Source organism: Cervus canadensis, chromosome 31, assembly GCF_019320065.1.
Source record: "Cervus canadensis isolate Bull #8, Minnesota chromosome 31, ASM1932006v1, whole genome shotgun sequence".
Taxonomy (NCBI): Eukaryota; Metazoa; Chordata; class Mammalia; order Artiodactyla; family Cervidae; genus Cervus; species Cervus canadensis.
Window position 1 is genome coordinate 33,647,904 of NC_057416.1, and position 20,029 is coordinate 33,667,932.

Here is a 20,029-nt window from a genome sequence, read left to right on the forward strand (position 1 = left end):
ATGCCAAATATTTCAGACATAAGGAAAACCGTATAAATATTTAGGAGTGGGTAAGTCCAATCGCACTAACCAAATGTCAAGTCTCCCCACTCAGAAGGAATTACATGAACTCCAAGTAAAAACAGTTTACTTAATACTGACAGGCAATTTGAATTTGCAGTTAACTTATCTTTACAGAATAAAAATAAAAGCAAATTAAATCACCTTTCAACTTCAAAGTGCTGTTTCCCAAGCAGACAATTTTTTTTCAAGCATGCGATCCATGAGTGAGAAGATAATAAAAGGGCCCATTGATGGAAAACCAAGGCTCTCAGTGGACTAGATAATCTTTAAGTCCTTTCTGGCTCGAATGCTCGCGGGATTACTGAAAATTTCTCCAAGGCAATCAACTATAGCAATTTATTTTGCCTTTAATTTTACTCTGTGGCCTCATGAGGAATATGTCCTGCTCTAAAATTTCAAGGAAAAACAAAAAACCACAGAGGATCCAAATGAGGATTCTAAAGAGCAGAGCAGGGAATTTTTAAAAGCTGGAAAGACCAGAACAAAAGGCAGAAATGAACTTAAGTTTTTAAACAACAAACAACAAAAAAGGTCAAACGACCTGGAACAGAAATGACAACGGCCCTGGGGATAATAACAGTCACTTCTGTTTCTCTGTACGTAAATACAGTTACCAAGTATTCCCAGGAAAGGGATGGCTGCCATCACCTATCAATTTTAGGAATCAAATGTGGCCCAAGGTTCGTGTGTGGTCAGGGTTTGGAAAACCAGCAACAAGTTTTCTATTTTCAGAAGCACTCATTTTGTTGGATATTGTTCTCAATCAGGTGACACCAGGATGCAAACCTCAGCCCCCCCGGGAGCAGGGCAGGTGGAAGGATGCGCAAGATGAGAGGGGCAAGTGGAGCGAGGCAGGACATCCTTCCGAGATCACAGGTGCTGGCGGGCAGAGGATCAGCAATAACAATGCCTGCAGAAGGCACTTTGAAAACAAAGTGCTCAATGAATGAGTTTGCTCAGCTGGATCTTCTGATGACCCTGTACATTATAGATTATTATCACGCTCCCTGTCTTACCACCCCATGGAAAGAAACGCCAACCAAAGGAGAACAAGAAAGGCTGTTGATGTAGAGCTTGCTGCAGCCGGGGAGCCAGCCAGCCAGCCGTCATCTGCATCTGGAGGAGATGCAAAGGCAAGCAGAGACGTGGGGAAACTTCATAATGGAAAAAGGGTAGGTCTCACCTGTGCCCTGACTTGAGGCTGCCGATGTGGGGAAAGGCAGACAGGTCACCTAAAATGGGAAGAAGCCAATGTGATGGGTCAGGGGTGCATATTTGGCTTTTTCTAGTTGGTCCTGAGTTGGAAATGGAGACAGAAATTCGCGATGATGTCAGCCACTCATCAAGTCCTGCCACTCGGGACCTATTGTCACAAGGCTGTTTTTTACTTCCTGGATTGTTACTATAGACAGTGGTCTGACGTCCTGTAATCTGACTTACAGCAGGCAGGCTTCTGGGCTGGTTACTATATATCACTAGGTTGGTCTTCTGTACTGGCTGCAGGTTGTGGGTCAAAGTCATAGCTTTATATATGGTCTGTGTCTTGTTGCTCAGACGAGTTCAACTCTGCAACCCGATGGACTGTGCCTGCCAGGCTCCTCTGTCCATGGGATTCTCCAGGCAAGAATACTGGAATGAGGTGCCATTTCCTTCTCCAGGGGATCTTCCCAACCCAGGGGTAGAACCCGAGTCTCCCACATTGCAGGCAGATTCCTTACCATCTGAGCCACCAGGGAAGTCCTATGTATGGTCTAGCCATTGTTGATTTGTATATTCAGGGTCTCAGTCCTTAGATGTGAATCTGTATCAAATAAAGTTGGTTCAAATAGTTATAACATCAACTCTCAAGGCCCTGAAGAGGGGCTGGGGGAACCTTCCACACTGCAGCCAATACATCAGGATGCCTAATGGAAACGACAGTTTTCACTGTGAGATGTCCATACAGCCTGTTAAAGCATCAACCATCTCTTCCAAAGAGTAAGATCTTCAGGTTGCTTTTCCTATTTACCGATTTGCTCATAGACAAAGATTAACGAGTCAGAGGAAATGACTGAATCAGCAAATCCAATGATAGAGCCAAGTTTTCAAAACCCAGGAAAGAGTTCTCAAAGGGGCCTTCAGGAAAGAACTCTTGTAAATACTTCTTGCTGTAAAATCCGACCTTCATTCCTGCTAGGAACTGACCCCAGGGTGTCTGGCAGAACCCGAGCCTGAGTGGGGTACAGCATGGGTCTGACCAGAGCAGCAAAGACTGTGTCTTCAAGGCCACCAGCAGGAGTCCCAGTGTCCCTTCCTCTTTGCCTATGAAGGGGAACAGCACACCCCACCCTATAACACACCACTTTGACATATTGATTTTTTTAGTACAGTGACTTAAGAAACAGCAGGTGCAGGAAGCACACTCTGACCATCTCCTGTCCCCCTGAAAGCAGGAGATAAATCTCCCACGTGAAAGCCACCCTCCCTGGACCAGGAGGTAGAGGGCCAGCCTTATCACCAGGGATACAGAATCCAGGGCCAAGAAGCCTCTATAGACAAACCTCAGTACTTCTTCACTAATTTGCTACCCCAAGCCCAGAAGCCTTTCTTTGCCCTTTCAATTCCTTATAAATTTATCACTTCACTAAGAACATAAAAGCTGCCTTCTTTGGTCACTTCATTGAGTCTCTTCTCTTTGGGGCTCCCACACGTATGGAATTCAATTTGTGTTTCCTCTGTTCATCTGTCTTAAGTCAGTTTAATTATTAGGCCAGCCAAGGAACCTGCAAAGGAAAGATTTTTTTCCTAAGGATCACTCCTTAGGAGCTCAGCTTTGCATGCACCACTCATGATTAGAACTTGAGTGGGCAGACAATAATAATCTGTGCTCTAAGAACTCCTTGTTAAGTGTCCATGAATCCCTATTGTTTTTGACTCTCAGGATTAGATGCTAATTGGCCACTGAATGAAGGGCTACATCGTTGAACAATTCCAAGGGGAAACGACCGAATTCTGTTCTCTCACTTAATAGCTACCTGACGGAGAGTATGACTCCAGCATGGCTACAGGATTCTGAGACTGCATAAAAGCTGGCTTAAGCCGACTCTCCTGTGGCTTAATAGGTTGTTTTGCTATGGATGCACCCAAGAAAACACCCGTCCACCCTCCTCACTCCCACCGCTTCCATCTGGTACACCCATCCAATCCCAAAGACCCCAGCTCGCACGCCACCTCTGCAGTGACACCTTCCCTGGTCGCATGGCCCAGGCGTGACTCATCCACCCTTTGTCTCCATGAGGCGCTGTGTACAAAAGTTAACAAACGCCTACACTGTAGCATCAGAGCTTTTTTATGCAATGTTTACCTCTCACGCTATATTTAAGCCTCTTTAAGGCAGGTCTGTGGCTTGTGTGTCTATGGTCTGCTCAGTGGGCAGTGAAGAAAAATCCACAGAATCCAGGTGAGTCTGCACGTGTTAGCTCATTTGGGGATGCTGAGACGTGGCTTGAAACCCCTGGACCCAGCCAGCCCTGACATTCTCTACCTTCAGTCACATGGAAGGTACGAGCCCCATTGTAACCACAGCCAAAAGCCCCCATGATCCTTACCGGTCAGCTTCCTGACCCCTAATTAGGCAAAACTATCCACCCCGGGCCTCACTCTGTAGGGCTCTAACCAGTCACCCCATGAAACCCACACCTTTCTCTCTCTCTCTCACCGTCCTCTCTCTCTCTCTCTGCGTCTCTCCTGTGAAGAACAAACGAGTGCAGGTTTTGCCCAGTCTCTTCAATGATTATGTATTAATTTTTAATAAGAAAAGAAGACTGGCATCGATATGGCAGCAGGAGAAAAAGAAAAAAAAGCAGGATCACAAGCACAGTGAGAGGGTGGGGTGTGAATTCTTCACCCGCAGCTTCTCGGCCCTCAGAGGGTGAGGCGTTTCTGCGTTTAATCTGCAGTCGGTATCATGGAGGACCTCTGCCATGGATGGGTAAGAAGAGTCTACTCGGCAGGAAAAGGGGGGCCCCCGCAGGGAGGACGGGGTGCTCCTCAAGACAGTCTTGGCCTCGGCCTGGCTAAGGGAAACCCTCTGCTCTAACTTTAAACCCTCAAAGCGACTGCCTAATTGTTATTTGTCTTCCCTAAGTAAACATTCCCTCAGGGAAAGGTAACACTGATCAAAACTCTGAACATTTTTATTTGCAAGATATGTGCACAGTTTTCATTATAAGTGAACAAACTGGTGCTCTGTTTTACACACCAAAGAAAACCTACATTATGTAGAAAGCAGGGCCTCCGATATTTCTGACAGGTTTGCCCTTAGGTCATGTCTTCTCCAGGTGCCCGCCTCCCCTCACCCAGCCTCTGACGGTCTCAGCCCCTCCGTCTGTTATTTCTCCGCAAGGTACCAGCACAAAACCATCAAAAAGTCTCCCAACCCTGCATCCTGCAAGATCTGGCAGGAAAAAAAAAAAAGGAAAAGACTTGCTTACATGTCATATTTTCTGTCATGGTTAATGAGAACGATTTCGACTCACTTAGCTTTCCCACTAGGCTGGACATAACTGGAATTCCCAGACCGGCAAAGGTTCTCGCTGACAGAACAAATTGTCCAAGGATATTGCGTGGTGTCAGATACTCACGTTTTCTGATCGGAGCCTCTTGGCTGGACACCCACCATCCCTGGGGTGAAGCATGTAATACAGTCGGACTTTGCTGGCATGTTTTCGACTCTGGGAAGGAAAAGCAGAAGCAGAGACTGTGAAAGAGAAGGCACTGAGAATCCCTGGACACATCGGCAGTGACTGCCAATGCCCAGAAGGAATTTCTTCAGAAAACGTGAAGGTTATACCAAGGTCACAGGGCAAGGCCTTGCACCAAGCCCCGGATGTAGAGGCCAGAACCAAGGTCATCTCTGAAACTGACTGAGCCCCGTTGTGAAAGTGTTTGTTGCTCAGTCATGTCCAACTCTTTCTCTCCTACTCCAGGGGATCTTCCCAACCCAGGGACCGGACTTGGTCTCCTGCATTGCAGGCAGATTATTTACCATTTGAGCCATCAGGGAAGTCCATTTAACTGTTGCCAAAACCCCCCTGATCCTTATCTAGGTCAGTTCCCTGACCCTTAATTAGGCAAATATGCCCACCCTGATACTCACCCTATAATGCTCTCACCCATCACCTAATGCCACCCTTCAACAGGAATTTTCTTTGTCTTGAGGCTATAAAAATTGGCTACTGATTCATGCAAAGTGTCGACTCTCCCTAGTCTGTCAGGAGGTCAGCCCTCTATGCTCGAAGCGCCTTCATTATCAGCTTCCTACTCTTAATAATTACTCCCTTCTGAAATTCTCTGTGCCTGGAAATTCTTTTTCAACCCATGTTTGGACTGCCACGACAGAAAATACTTGACCACGTTCATATGGGTCCCCTTGGATGATGTGTCAGATAGGTTAAGTGACTTGCCCAATGTCATCAAGACAATATAATTTCAGGATTAAAAAGCAGAGTTAGGGAAGAAAGGTGCAACCACTGGGATCTTTTAGCCTGGAGTGAATCCTGTTCAGTTGTCTTCAAAGGTAAGAATAAGTCAGCAGAGGGAATGATACAAGGATCAGCTGGGAAGAAGAGCCCAGTCCCCCACCCTAAGTCCTGCCCTAAGTAGCTGGGGACAACACCGCCCTGGGAGCTGGGCGTGCACATGGCATCTCTAACAGAAGCCTGATTAGAGCCGAGCTACATGCATGGAGCCAAATGCAACTGAACCAGTCAAGCCCCACCACCTGCAGATCAGCAGGACTCTGAACTTCTATCTGTCCGGACCGCCCCGTGCCTAGCATGGAGAAACTGATTTCTTGTTCCTTCCATCTTTCCTCTCTTCCTTTGCTGAACTGAGAGCCCATCCAAACTCCCTTCACCTCTAAAGAACACTGAACTTCTAACTTTCAAGCTGCTACCTGAGGCAGGATGGTGGGCTGAAAAACACCCATAAAAGAGTCAGAAATTCAGAATCCCAGTTCCAGTTCAACTACTTTCTCCCTGTGTGATATTGCACAAGTCATGACATGCAATGAGTCGTTTACTCTAATTTGATTATAGTCAAAGCTAGTCTCAAGCTTCCCTGGGGGCTCAGCAGTGAAGAACCACCTGCCAATGCAGGAGACACAGGTTTGATCCCTGGATCAGCAAAGATCCCCTGGAGGAGGGAGTGGCACCCAGTCCAGCATTCTTTCCTGGGAAATCCCACAGACAGAGAAGCCTGCCAGGTCACAAAAGAGTCAATCACGACTTGGTGACTAAACCACCCAAACAACTCTCACATTCTCCTTGTACAAAATGAGCGCAATGATATTTATTAGGGTTTCCAGGAGAATCAAATGAAACATTATATAGGAGAGTCTGTTTCTCACTGTGCTCTATGTGGTCTCTATAAGGTGAATTCTCTTTGAATCCATTGCTGCCTGATTCCAAGTCCCCCAACCCCTTCTTTACTCAGAAATTATTTCCTTCTTTTCCAATGACTTGGTTCCACGTGTCATTACAATTGGGTTCTAGCCGATCTCCTGATTGATGGGTTGCCTTCCTGGATTAGCCACAAAGGGGAAGTGATTTCAGAGAATACATAGCAAGTTGCATCTTGTTCACAGGACATCGTGTGACTCCTTCCTATCTGGTTTGCCTCATTTATCACTTCTTTCATTCCTTCACTGTGCCTCAAGCAAGAAGACTGCACCTCCAAACACCTGCTGGACACTTCTAAGGTCTTTAAATGGATTTAAAACTGCTAACCAGTCCATCCTAAAGCAGATCAGTCCTGGATGTTCATTGGAAGGACTGATGTTGAAGCTGAAACTCCAATACTTTGGCCACCTGATGTGAAGAGCTGACTCATGTGAAAAGACCCTGATGCTGGGAAAAATTGAGGGCAGGAGGAGAAGGGGATGACAGAGGATGAGATGGTTGGATGGCATCACTGACTCAGTGGACATGGGTTTGGGTAGACTCTGGCAGTTGGTGATGGACAGGGAGGCCTGGTGTGCTATGGTTCATGGGGTCGCAAAGAGTCGGACACGACTGAGCAACTGAACTGAACTGATTGGGAATATGAAAAATATCAGAGACATTTTAAAAAGTACTAAAGTGTGATTTTTGAAATATATCTGAAGCTCTTTCTAGGTTGAATTTTAAGTTTTAATCAAAGGTTATCTGGAGTCTTGTTTGCTTGGAAGACTGGTAGGACAGAGAAATGGAACCCCATATAAATATGTGTCAGATGATTTCAACATCATTGCTTAGCTTCTATGTGTTCTTGAGAATGTTGCTGTGCAAACAAGCACGTTTCATTTTGCAGATAAATATGTTGATGTCTGAAATGTGTACAGCTATTCTACAGGGTTGTGGGGGTTTTGGAGGTAAGGGGTAGTGGAAATATTAGGAATACTGCCACAATTCAAAAAAAAACAATAAAAGAAGGTGTCAAAATCTCCAGGACATTGAATGCGGCCACAGAATCTGGGCTGCTCTAAAGCACACACAGGCAGGTAATTGGTGAAAAGACAAAGTGATAACAGTGTGAGCTCAAATGGGGCTGAAGTAGGTTTTCAATTTTGCTTTTGTTACCACAGAAGAACTTCTTATCACAGTCCCTGCAGCATCAGTCTACCGAGGGAACAAAATCATGGCAAAATTGGAAATCTCATAAAGCAGCTTGTTTTGTGGTAGGGTTTTTTTATTCTTTCCTAAAATATAACATTTCTTTCAAAAAGACTATTTCCAGCAAAGACAGAGTTCACCGGGTTATTTACTTGCAGTTTGACAAAACAAGTAAAAAAAAAAAAAAAACCCATTAGCTGAAAAAAAAAGGAAAAAAAAGAGTAGCTCTGCTGTGATTAGTGATGAGCGATGTTCGGTCTGAACCTTCTTCCTGATTTTGTCCACTGAAGGCTTGTTTTTCTCCTTTGGCTTCCCAGCCTCCAGGCTGGCTGGAAGGACCGCCTTGAAACAGGGCCTTGGCAAACGCCACCTGAGCCTGGATTGACAGCCGATAGGATCTAGGATCTGGCTCATCACTCAGCTGCATCCCTTTTGCCTGGTCCTCTCTTTTCCTCCTGTTGCTTTTCCCAGGCCGCCTGGGCTGGAGCCAACGCCTCCCCACACTGACTTCAGGTGGAAAGTCAAAACCCCAAAGACAGTCCAGTCCACAGTGAGAGGAGCACGGACCGCCCTCCCAGCCGGTCTGATCCAGCCCCAAAGCCACAAATGATGCTGGTCGACAGAGGGAAGGAGGCTCCCAGTCGAACGTTCCTGCCTCTACCCTGGAGCTCTGCCAGCAGCTCCTCTCTTTCTTCCTGGCACGTTCACCTCTTCACCCAGACAGGACACGGAGTCACCTACTGCATCATCCTCCAAGTGACTTCTCTTAACTACCCTACTCTCGACTTCCCTTAACTCTCTGACACTGCATCAAATTTGGCACAGAAATCTCACCCCATTCCATTTATTCCAAAAACAAAACCTACCTACAGAAACTTAAAACTGCATTTGAGCAAAGATGTTCATCGCAGCATTATCGAAATAGGAACAAAAAAATAAATCGGGAGACAGCTACACTTTTGACAATAGGAGATGGGTTCAAGCAGCCTGTCTGCTTGAATGCCCTTATGTTCAGTTGCAAATGGAAAAAAAAATGCTTTCTCCATAATGAATATTGGATGGAAAATGCAAAGCTCAAAATTGCTCATATATGATGATGACAATTAAATAAAAATTCGTAAGTATAGCAAGAAGAGATGAGGAGAGGAAAATATACTTTATTAGGGTGAGAGTCTGGATGTTTTCTTTTTAATTTTTATAACAAATTCATCTTTAACAAAAAAATAATAATAACTTCACAATGTTCAAGCCTTTGTAATTCCTCATTAAGTCTACTTTATACTAATTATAATTAGTAAAAAGCATCACTGATCTGGAATGCATTTAACATATACTGATATAATTGACCACATTTCCATTTACCCTTATCAACATTCAAATGCACGCTGTTTTCACTGTAATTCTTGGTAATTAGATGAGCATACTTAACCGAAGAGCAGTACGTGCTACTTCAAAATTGAAAACTTGATTTTGGTCCATACAAATTCTTTGGTAAATATGTCTACTTTTCACCATGTGGTCATTTTAGCTTTCTGTGTATGAATGGAGATTATGGGATGGTAAATGCTGTCCAGACAATCAAACCAAGAAGGCTTGGAAAAAAACTACCCCTCAAACTGCCTTATGTCATCCAAATAAACACAAACAGTAGCAAGTCCTTATGACTTTTTCAAAGATCCATTAATACCTAAAGCCCAACTGCCAGCTGAAAGGAACTTAAAAGAGAAAAAATATACCTTACTAACATATTAAATGTATATATTACAGAGTTTCAGGAGGGAAAAGGAACATTAATTTCAGGGGGAAAAAAACAACAAAAAAGAAATTATACTATCTTTCAATTGCACTGAGAGTCAATCCCAGGTTCTTTCTTGCATTAATATTTGCATTTTAAGTAAAAGTCATTATTTTCATTCAAACCACATCAACTTTAAGCTTCCCAGATAGGCCAGAAATGACCAAACCTTTCATTTTAATTAAAGCCTTTGCCCCCGTTGCTGGGCACTGTGTGGGGGCAGACCTATCTGCAGATTAGTTTCTTTGGCTGAAACAATCTCTTGGCATGCTAAGAAACAGCCTAAAGTGGAAATTCAGGCCAGCCTTCTCTTTGCAGGGATGAAGAGCAAGACCAACCTCTATTTCAGATGTATCGCTGTGAAAGGAGAGAGTGAAACATAGAAACAGAACGGCTATGTGCTTCACCTAAATTGCCATCTTCCACAATCACACACATTCCTTAAAAAATTCTCAGCTCACATTTTCTTCCAACAAGGCTACTGATTTCTGCTCTCATAATATGTGGCGGTAACAAAGCAACTTGGTATTTGCATAATGTTCCCAACAGCCTTCAAAGTCCTTTCACATTTATCCTCTCATTTTATCCTCTGATCACAGTTGTGAGGCTGGCAGGAGACATGTTGTTTCAAATAAGCTTTAAGATCCATTGCTGATTTCCCAGTTAAATCTTCACCATCTTATTTCATCATAGATATCTAATTATACCTCTTCCAGAAACCAGCTAACATAAGCCAAGGACTATAAGAAAAAACGAAAACCTGGAACAGATTGATCATTATAGAAGAGTGCTTCTCGCAAACCACCAACTTATTTCTACTCATTCTAGCATGAAGAGGGGCCGATTAGGGCAGAAACAAAACAGCAAAGGTGTCACTTCCTGGTTGCCCGAGAATGTCTGTCTAGCTGACGTGGGATGGAGGTTCCGTCTCTCGTGAAGGAGGAAAGGCTGCCCAGGCAGATTCCCCCTTAACACTCTTAGGTTAAGGGCTCAGGGCTGAGCCCCACAAACATTGGAGGCAACTTCAGTAGGAAGTCAAGGTTAAATGCAGATGAACCAAGAGGAAACACCAAGTGTCAGAGGTTCTCTCTGATGAATGGGGCTCTTTCCTGGATCGGTGCATCTTGATTGGTTGGATACAGAAACCTAGAGTAGAAGATGGACCAACTGGAAATCTAGGAAGAGAAGACTGGCTCTCTAGAGAAGGCCTTTCACAGCACAGAGAAGGAAGAAATAAAACTCCTCCACCCAAGTCTCCTACCCAGGCTGCTGGGCTCCTGAAATGGCCTGTCATCATCCAGTCCTAGAGCTGAAACTGGCTCAGAAGATCCTCACAGGGTTCATGTGGACTATGAAAGGATGCAAGGCTGACGCACACACACTGGGGACATGAGGCAGGCCTTAACCTTCTGTTCTGATGAGTGGCACATAGGAAAAAATTATGTGACACAGAAGAAGACATTAATAAATCTCTCAAGGAAGAAACATCAAGAAATTTTTTCTTTGCAAAAGATTTACCACAATAAGTAGACGTTCTAAGTGGCAAGTGTTTAGAGTCATTTAATTTAAGAAAATAGGGACTGAGGATTAAAACTCAAAGATGAGATAAGCAATGAAGTAAGGACGTTAAAAAATATCACAGCTTGGGACTTTGCTGGTGGGCCAATGGCTAGGACTCTGTGCTCCCAATGCAGGGGACCCAGGTTCGATCTCTGGTCAGAGAACTATATCCCACGTGCCACAGGTAAGAGCCAGCATGTCAAAACTAAGACCCAGATCAGCCAAATAAATAAATAAATATTTTTTAAAAAGAAAAAAAACAAAATCACCGCTTAATTGGAAGGTCCTTGTCAGCAGGGCAAGAGCACAATCAGCACAGCAGCGCAGTGTGAAGTTAGGACAGAGTCACTTCCTGGAACGTAGAGGATAAGATGAAGAAGTGGGGAAAAGTGGTTCTGGAGATCTGACATACGAAAGACCAGGACAAATACAGTGTGGCTTTAACAGTAGAAAAAACAAACAAACAAATGGAATATTATAGATTACAAATTCCCATAATACACCCCATAGTTTGAGACCAAAAAGAAAGCTACGAAAATACCTAAAATACATCTAACTTTATGATTGGAAAATTTTCTAAACAGCAATGCAAAAGAAGCAGTACTGATAAAAATGGTTAGATAGATAGATAGGACAGAAATGGTATGGACTTAACAGAAGCAGAAGATATTAAGAAGAGGTGGCAAAAATACACAGAAGAACAGTACAAAAAAGATCTTCATGACCCAGATAATCACGATGGTGTGATCAGTCACGTAGAGCCAGACATCTTGGAATGTGAAGTCAAGTGGGCCTTAGGAAGCATCACTACAAACAAAGCTAGCGGAAGTGATGGAAATCCAGTTGAGCTATTTCAAATCCTAAAAGATGATGCTGTGAAAGTGCTGCACTCAAGATGCCAGAAAATGTGGAAAACTCAGCAGTGGCCACAGGACTGGAAAAGGTCTGTTTTCATTCCAATCCCAAAGAAAGGCAATACCAAAGAATGCTCAAACTACCACATAATTGCACTCATCTCACATACTAGCAAAGTAATGTTCAAAATTCTCCAAGCCAGGCTTCAACACTACGTGAACCATGTACTTCCAGATTTCAAGTTGAATTTAGAAAAGGCAGAGGAACCAGAGATCAAATAACCAACATCTGTTGGATCATTGAAAAAGCAAGAGAGTTCCAGAAAAACATCTACCTCTGCTTTATTGACTATGCCAAAGCCTTTGAATGTGGGGATCACAATAAACTGTGGAAAATTCTTCAAGAGATGGGAATACCAGACCACCTGACCTGCCTCTTGAGAAACCTGTATGCAGGTCAAGAAGCAAGTTAGAACTGGACAAGGAAAAACAGACTAGTTCCAAATGGGAAAAGGAGTACATCAAGGCTGTATATTGTCACCCTGCTTATTTAACTTATATGCAGAGTACATCATGAGAAATGCTGGACTGGATGGAGCACAAGCTGGAATCAAGATTGTATGGAGAAATACCAATAACCTCAGATATGCAAATGACACCACCCTTATGGCAGAAAGCAAGGAAGAACTAAAGAGCCTCTTGATGAAAGTGAAAGAGGAGAGTGAAAAAGTTGGCTTAAAACTCAACATTCAGAAAACCAAGATTATGGCATCTGGTCCCATCACTTCATGGCAAATAGATGGGGAAATAGTGAAAACAGTGACAGACTTTATTTTGGGGGGATCCAAAATCAGATGGTGACTGCAGCCATGAAATTAAAAGACTCTTGCTCCTTGGAAGAAAAGTTATGACTGACTTAGAAAGCTTATTAAAAAGCAGAGACAATACTTTGCCAACAAAGGTCTATCTAGTCAAAGCTATTGTTTTTCCAGTAGTCATGTATGGATGTTAGAGTTGGACCATAAAGAAAGCTGAGTGCTAAAGAATTGATGCTTTTGAACTGAGGTGTTGGAGAAGACTCTTGAGAGTCCCTTGGACTGCAAGGAGATCCACCCAGTCCATCCTAAAGGAAATCAGTCCTGAACATTCATTGGAAGGACTGATGCTGAAGCTGAAACTTCAGTCCTTTGGCCACCTGATGCACAGAACTGACTCGTTTGAAAAGACCCTGATGCTGGGAAAGATTAAAGGTGGGAGAAGGGGATGACAGAGGATGAGATGGTTGGATGGCATCACCGACTCAATGGACATGAGTTTGAGTCAACTCCCTGAGTTGCTGATGGACAAGGAGGCCTGGCGTGTTGCAGTCCATGGGGTCACAAAGAATTGGACATGACTGAGCAACTGAACTGAATATATACATATATATGCTTGTTATCTTAAATACATATATGTAAGAAGAAAACCAGACATCCCAGTTGCCTCAGTGGTTAAAATCTGCCTGCCAATGCAGGAGACATGGGTTCAATCCCTTGGTCAAGAAGATCCCTTAGAGGAAGGCATGGTAACCCATTCCAGTATTCTTGCCTCAAAAATCCTGTGGATATAGGAGCCTGGAGGGCTACAGTCCACGTGGTCGCAAGAGTCAGAGATGACGGAGCGCACACATATATACACAAGAGGCAAACCACAAAGCAGGAAAATATCTGCCATATGCGAAAGTGGTCTGATAGCTTTAAGAGTGTTCTTACAAATTTAGAAAAACAATAATATTAAATAAGCAAAAGATAGAAATAGGGATTTTTAAAATGCAAATAGTTAAAAGATACATAAAGAGAAGCTCATCCAAATTCTACCTTATATTTTTTACTTTAAAAATATATGTATTGTCACCTGTGAAATTAGCAAAAATTTACAAAGTACACATATCCATATCAGTGAAGATACAAGGAAACTAAGACTCTTGTATATAGCTAACAGGCATGTGAATTGATATTATCTTCCTGGATGGAAACTTTTCAATATATATTCAAAAGGCAAAAACTCATTCAAACCAAAATTCTACTTCTACGAGTTCATTTAAAGGATGCAATCAGAGACATGTATTACCCCTTATTTATAACAATGAAAATGAGAAAATAATTTAAATGCCCTAAATGAGAGGGATAAATATTATGATACATATATATATGACAGATTGCCAAACTGCCATTAACAAGCATATTAGTAACATTCAATGACATGAAGAATACCTATGCAATAATACTAAGAAAGAAAATCTGCTTCAAACCAAAAAATAAATGATGCCAAACTTCTTAAACAAAAGCTTTATGTGTGAGGACTTCCCTGGTGGTCCAGTGGCTAAGACATCCCAGTGCAGAGGCCTGGGTTTGATCCCTGGTCAGGGAACTCGATCACACATGCTGCCACAGAGATCACTGTGCCACAGCTAAGATCCGTTGCAACCAAATAAATAAAATAAATAAATATTTTTAGATATACATATATGTTTCTGTCCTATACACATGGTTGTCTGTATAGACATGGCAAAACTCTAGGAAGAAACACACCAAAAGATTGATATTCTTTATCATGGATCACAGGTGACTTTAATGTAGGCTATTTTTGAATTTTCCAGATTCCTCAAGGGATCTAATGATTCCAGTAAACGGAGAGAAAAATCACACTTTTATAGGTTCATTCCAGTTTTGATGATTTCCCATTCTAATCACTTAAGATGAGGAAAATGAGCCTCAGGAAGACTAAGAGAGTTGCTCGAGATCTCATAACTTCTAAATTCTCAGAGGACATGGATTATACCTTTTCTGTTCATTTTTGTCCCCATCATCTATCACCATGCCTGACACACAGTCGGTGCTCAATAACTGTCAATTAAGGGACTGAACACATGAATGAAAGAAAGAGGTGATCCCAGAACAAGAGCCCAAGACCCCTGATTAATTAAAACGATCATGTGAAAGTGTGTGTACATAATTTCTATAGACTCTCTTCCATTCTGAAAGTGAAATCAAACCCATCTCCCGTCTCCTCCCATCTCTCTACCTGGCCAGCAGTGTAGGTCCAAGAGGAGGAGGGAGCCCACAGACCAGAGGGAGTTCTGGCGACAGCTCCTGCGGGCATTCTGCAGGGTGAGCACACTGGAGGAAAATCTCTCAGCAGGGGACCTGACAAAAGCTGAGCTTGAACACAAACTCCGAGGAAACCTAGGAACTGCTGCAGCTGGTGTGTGTGTGTGTGTGAGTGAGTGAGTGAGTATGTGTGTGTGTGTGTGTTAGTCCCTCAGTCGTGTCTGACTCTTTGTGACCCCATGGACTGTAGCCTGCCAGGCTCCTCTGTCCATGGAATTCTCCAGGCAGGAATACTGGAGTGGGTTGCCATTCCCTTCTCCAGGGGATCTTCCTGATCCAGGGATCGAACCAGGGTCTCCTGCACTGGCAGGTGGATTCTATACCATCTGCGCCACCAGGGAAGCCCCACTGCATCTGGCACAAAAGTCCAATCCAGAGTGATGCCTCTCGTCACAGCCACCATGGCGCGTGCAAGTCAGCTGGTTAAGCAAGAGAAGGTTTGGAACCAGCAGAGCCAACTCATCCACTGTTTTCAAGAGTCCCAATTCACCAGATGCCACTTGGTAAATCTCATTTAACCGGTGACCTCAGGTGATACATCACTCCGTTTGTAATTATAGGATCCCAGGCATCTGTTGCACCGTGGACTCAATTGTATGCCCCCGCAAATTCATGTGTGGAAGCCCTAACCCCCCCTCCCCTCCTGGCATTACTGTTCTTTGAGATAATCAAACCAGTCAATCCTAAGGGAAATCAACCCTGAATATTCACTGGAAGGACTGACGCTGAAGCTGAAGCTCCAATGCCTTGGCCACTTGATGCGAAGAGCCGATTCATTGGAAAAGACGCTGATTCTGGGAAAGATGGAAAGCAGTTGGAGAAGGGGGTGACAGAGGATGAGTTGGTTAGATAGCATCACTGACTCAACGGACATGAATTTGAACAAACTCCAAGGACAGAAGGAGCCTGGTGTGCTGCAGTTCACGGGATTGCAAGACATCAGATATGACTTAGCAACTAAGCAACAAATCAAGGTTGAATGGGGTCAGAAGAGCGGGGCCCTAACCCAACAGAACTGGTGTCCTTCTGGGACAAGGACAGGGGATGCTTCCTCTTTCCGCGTGCACAGAGGAAAGGCCACATGAGGAAACAGCAAGGAGGCGGAAGTTCTGCAAGGCAGGAGGAGAGGCTGCACCAGTAACCACGCCAGCACCTTGATCTCAGCCTTCGAGCTCCAGAGCCGGGAGAAAAGTAAATGTCTGTTGTGTAAGCCCCCACTCGATTCTATTTTGTCTTGGCAGCCTGGGCTGACTAAGCCACATGCCGTCATCCACACCAGGCGCTCTTTCTTCTCCTACCAGGAATCGGTCCATTTTTCAAAAGCAAAGAGGATAGCCTTCACGTTTCTAGAATTAGGTCATTTTTTATGTTTTTCTGAAAGATTTTTAAAAGAGCATTTAAAATGAGAAGTGCTTATCTTAAACAAGTTTTGGGAAAAATGGGTTTTTGTTGGAGAAAACCGTCTAGGGTGGGCTGGGCAGCCTTCACGAGTGTGTAAACATGTTTGCACTAAATCTGTACTTCCGTCTGCCTACACGAGTGCCTACATGGGCGCATTACAATTTTAAATCAAAGTCTTGCAACTCAAAGAATTACATTACCACCAAAGTACAGAGGAGCCATCTTTCTGTCGTGTGAGGGCAGAGCTAAATGTGTCTACATGAAGTCTGCACATTTTTAGTAGAATCACAGGAGAAAGAAGAGAATACCAGAGGATAAATAATGCAACATACCTCATCTAGGCCGCTCTTCTGCTGTTTGGGAAAATAAGACAATTTCCCCCATCTCTGGAAGTTCCCATTAGAAGTTAAAGATAGAGATGAGGGAAAAAATAAAGCCAGTGAGATCAGTGATTAAAGTCAGAGAAGATGGGGTAATTTGAAGCAACAAAGATACCAAATCCTTCTGCAACGTGAAAGTTTTAACAACACAAGTCAACTCTGTGCTACCATTTCCCAAGGTCTCTTGGCTTCTCTTAGAAAATTTATACCAGGAATAAGAAAAATGTTAGCACTTTGTAAAAGCACGATTGTGAGTGAGGTCTCCCAAGATTAACCCCCACCACTGCCAAGGGCAAATGCTCATCTCCATCTATTTGTATGGAGTGAGGTTTAGGTGGTGGAGAAATCGAGATGAATCCAAGTCCATGGTCTTGTGAAATAGATGTTGGTCACTCAGACAACCCAAGGCAGTGGGAGCACAGTTCACATGTGGCCTCATTACTCGAGTGTAACATTTTTACATTCGATTCTCTTTTTGCCCTATTACTTCATACTCCTTGGTATGCATCCTATAATTATTCTCAAACTGAACTCTGTTCTTAGAATTGAATCCTCAGTTTTTGTTATTTTTATAGTCTTGATCCATCCCACCGTGTACCTTTAAAACTTCTGCACAGAGTGGTTCCTCTATAAAAGTATGCTAATGACGTAAACAGTCAGGTGAGAAGAAGCTTTTTTGATTTGTCATCTGTTTTTACATTATAGTCTCACTTGTTTATTTTTACTTAGGTTGCCTTTGCTCCTGGTGTCAAATCAAAAAGTAATTTGATCGGTTGTGAGTCCCCTGGAGAAGAAAACGGCAACCCACTCCAGTGGTCTTGCCTGGAAAATTCCACTGACAGAGGAGCCTGGTGGGCTACAGTCCATGGGGTCACAAAGAGTCGTACACAATTGAGTGACTAAACAACAACCAAAAAAAGTAATAATTGTCAAGACCACTGTCAAGAGTGGTTTACTGCCTATGCTTTCTTCTGGGAATTTTATGGTTTCAAATTTTATGTTTAAATCGATCCTTTAATCCATCTTGAGTTAATTTTTGCATATGGTGTAAGATAGTGGTCCAGTTGCATTCCTTTGCATGTGACTGTCCAGTTTTCCAAACCCCATTTATTGAAGATGCTGTCCCTTTCCCCACTGTAAATTCTTGGCTCCTTTTTCATAAATTAATTGATCATATACGCATGGGTTCATTTCTGATCTAAGTGTTCTGTTGATCTGTATGTCTGTGTTTATGGCTATATCATCCTGTTTTGATTACCAAAGCATCGAAACATGGCTTGAAATCCAGAAGTGATGCCTCTATCTTTACTTCTCTTTCTCAAAAGAGTTGAGTTGACTCTGAGTTGAGTAACTCAAAATTGCTTGAGTTACCTAATGGTTTTGTGCCTCCATACAAATTTTGAGGTAGTTTGTTCTAAGTGAAAAAATGCATAGTAATTGTAACAATGATTGTATTGAACCAGGAGAATGCTTTGGTTGCCTGGATGTTTTAACAATATTACTTCTCTCAATGCATAAGCTTCTACTATCTTTCCAGTTTTATGTGTCTTCTTCAATTTTCTTTTTTCACTTTCAGTTACAGATCTGTCATCTCTGTGGTTAAATTTATTCCTAGGTATTTTACTCTCTTAGATGCAGTGGTAAATGGGACTGCTTTCTTAATTTCTATTTCTGATAATTCATTGTCAGTATGTAGAAACCAGCTGGGTTTTGCACATTGATTTGTATCCTTCAACTTTAATGACGTTCATGTTAGTTCTCTTTAATGACTTTGCATATTAGTTCTAACAGTAATTTTGGCACAGTTTTCAGAGTTCTCTACATATGATATTACATCATTTCCAGATTGGGACAGTGTTACTTCTTCTCTGATCTGATACCTTTTATTTCTTCGTTTTGCCTGGCTCTGGCTAGAACTTCCTATATATGCTACGCTGAATAAAAGTGATGGCAGTGGGAATCTTTATCTTACCCCTGATGTCACAGAAAAAGCTTTCAGTGTCTCGCCATTGAAAGTATAATGTTGGGATGTGGGCTTATCATGTATGGTCTTTACATACTGAGGTATATTCCTTCTACAACCATTTGGCTGAAAGTTTTATCAGTAAATGGATGTTTGAAGTGAAGTCGCTCAGTCATGTCCAACTCTTTGCTGCCCTGTGGACTGTAGCCCACCAGGCTCCTCCGTCCATGGGATTTTCCAAGCAAGTGTACTGGAGTGGGTTGCCATTTCCTTCTCCTGGGGATCTTCCCTACTCAGGGATCGAACCCAGGTATTCCGCACTGTAGGCAGATGCTTTACCATCTGAGCCACTAGGCCTTTACTAAATGGATCTTTAATTTTGTCAAATGCTTTTTCCACATCTATTGAGATGATCAAATGAGTTTAACATTAATTTTGTTAATGTGCTATATCACACTGATTGATTTGTTCAACCATCCTTACATTCCTTGAATAAATCACATTTGGTCACAGTATACACTCCCCTTACTGTATTATTGAATTTGGTTTACTAATATTTTGGTGAGGACTTTTCATCTATGTTCATGAGGATTATGAGGCTGTAAATTTCTTTGTATTTCTAGTATCCTTGTCTGGTTTTGGTATTAGCATAATGATGGTCTCATAGAGCAAGTTTAGAAGTGTTTCCCCCTCTTCTAATTTTTGCAAGGTTGTGAAGGATTGGTATTAATTCTTTAAATACTTGGTGGAATTCACCAGTGAAGCCATCTAGTCCTGGACTTTCTATGTTGAGAGGTTTGTGATTACTGACTCAATCTCTGTAGCCGGTTCAGATTTTCTTTTTTCTTCATGGTTCAGTCTTTATAGGTTGCACTTTTTAGGAATTTATCCATTTCCTTTAGGCTGTCCAATTTGTTGATATCTATATGCTTGTAGTAGTCTCAATAATTCTTTGTATGTATCAGTTGTAACGTCTTCTCTCTCATTTAAAATTTTGGTTTTGAGTCCTCTTTCTTTTTTTTTTCTTGGTAAATCATCTTTTTAGTCTCTATTTCTTTTATTTTCACTCTGATCTTTGAGATTTCTTTCCTTTTACTAAAAGTGGCTGCACAGGTTAAACAAAACAAAATCTTCAACAAAACAGAAAGTCAACTTATGGAGCGGGAGGAAACATTCGCAAATCACACTGCAAGCAGAAGCTTAAGAGCCAAAACCCGTGAAGAACCCCCATAA

General features: G+C 42.7%; 1 protein-coding gene across 3 annotated transcripts in view; it reads right to left on the reverse strand.

Moving 5' to 3' along the window:
* ZMAT4 (zinc finger matrin-type 4) overlaps window positions 1–20,029 on the reverse strand; it is a 369,144-nt gene that overhangs the window by 231,383 nt on the left and 117,732 nt on the right. For all 3 annotated transcript variants that reach the window (XM_043454315.1, XM_043454317.1, XM_043454316.1), the window contains exon 3: window positions 4,686–4,775. In XM_043454315.1, the coding sequence (XP_043310250.1) occupies window positions 4,686–4,775 (90 nt within the window). The remainder of the gene's footprint in view (window positions 1–4,685; window positions 4,776–20,029) is intronic.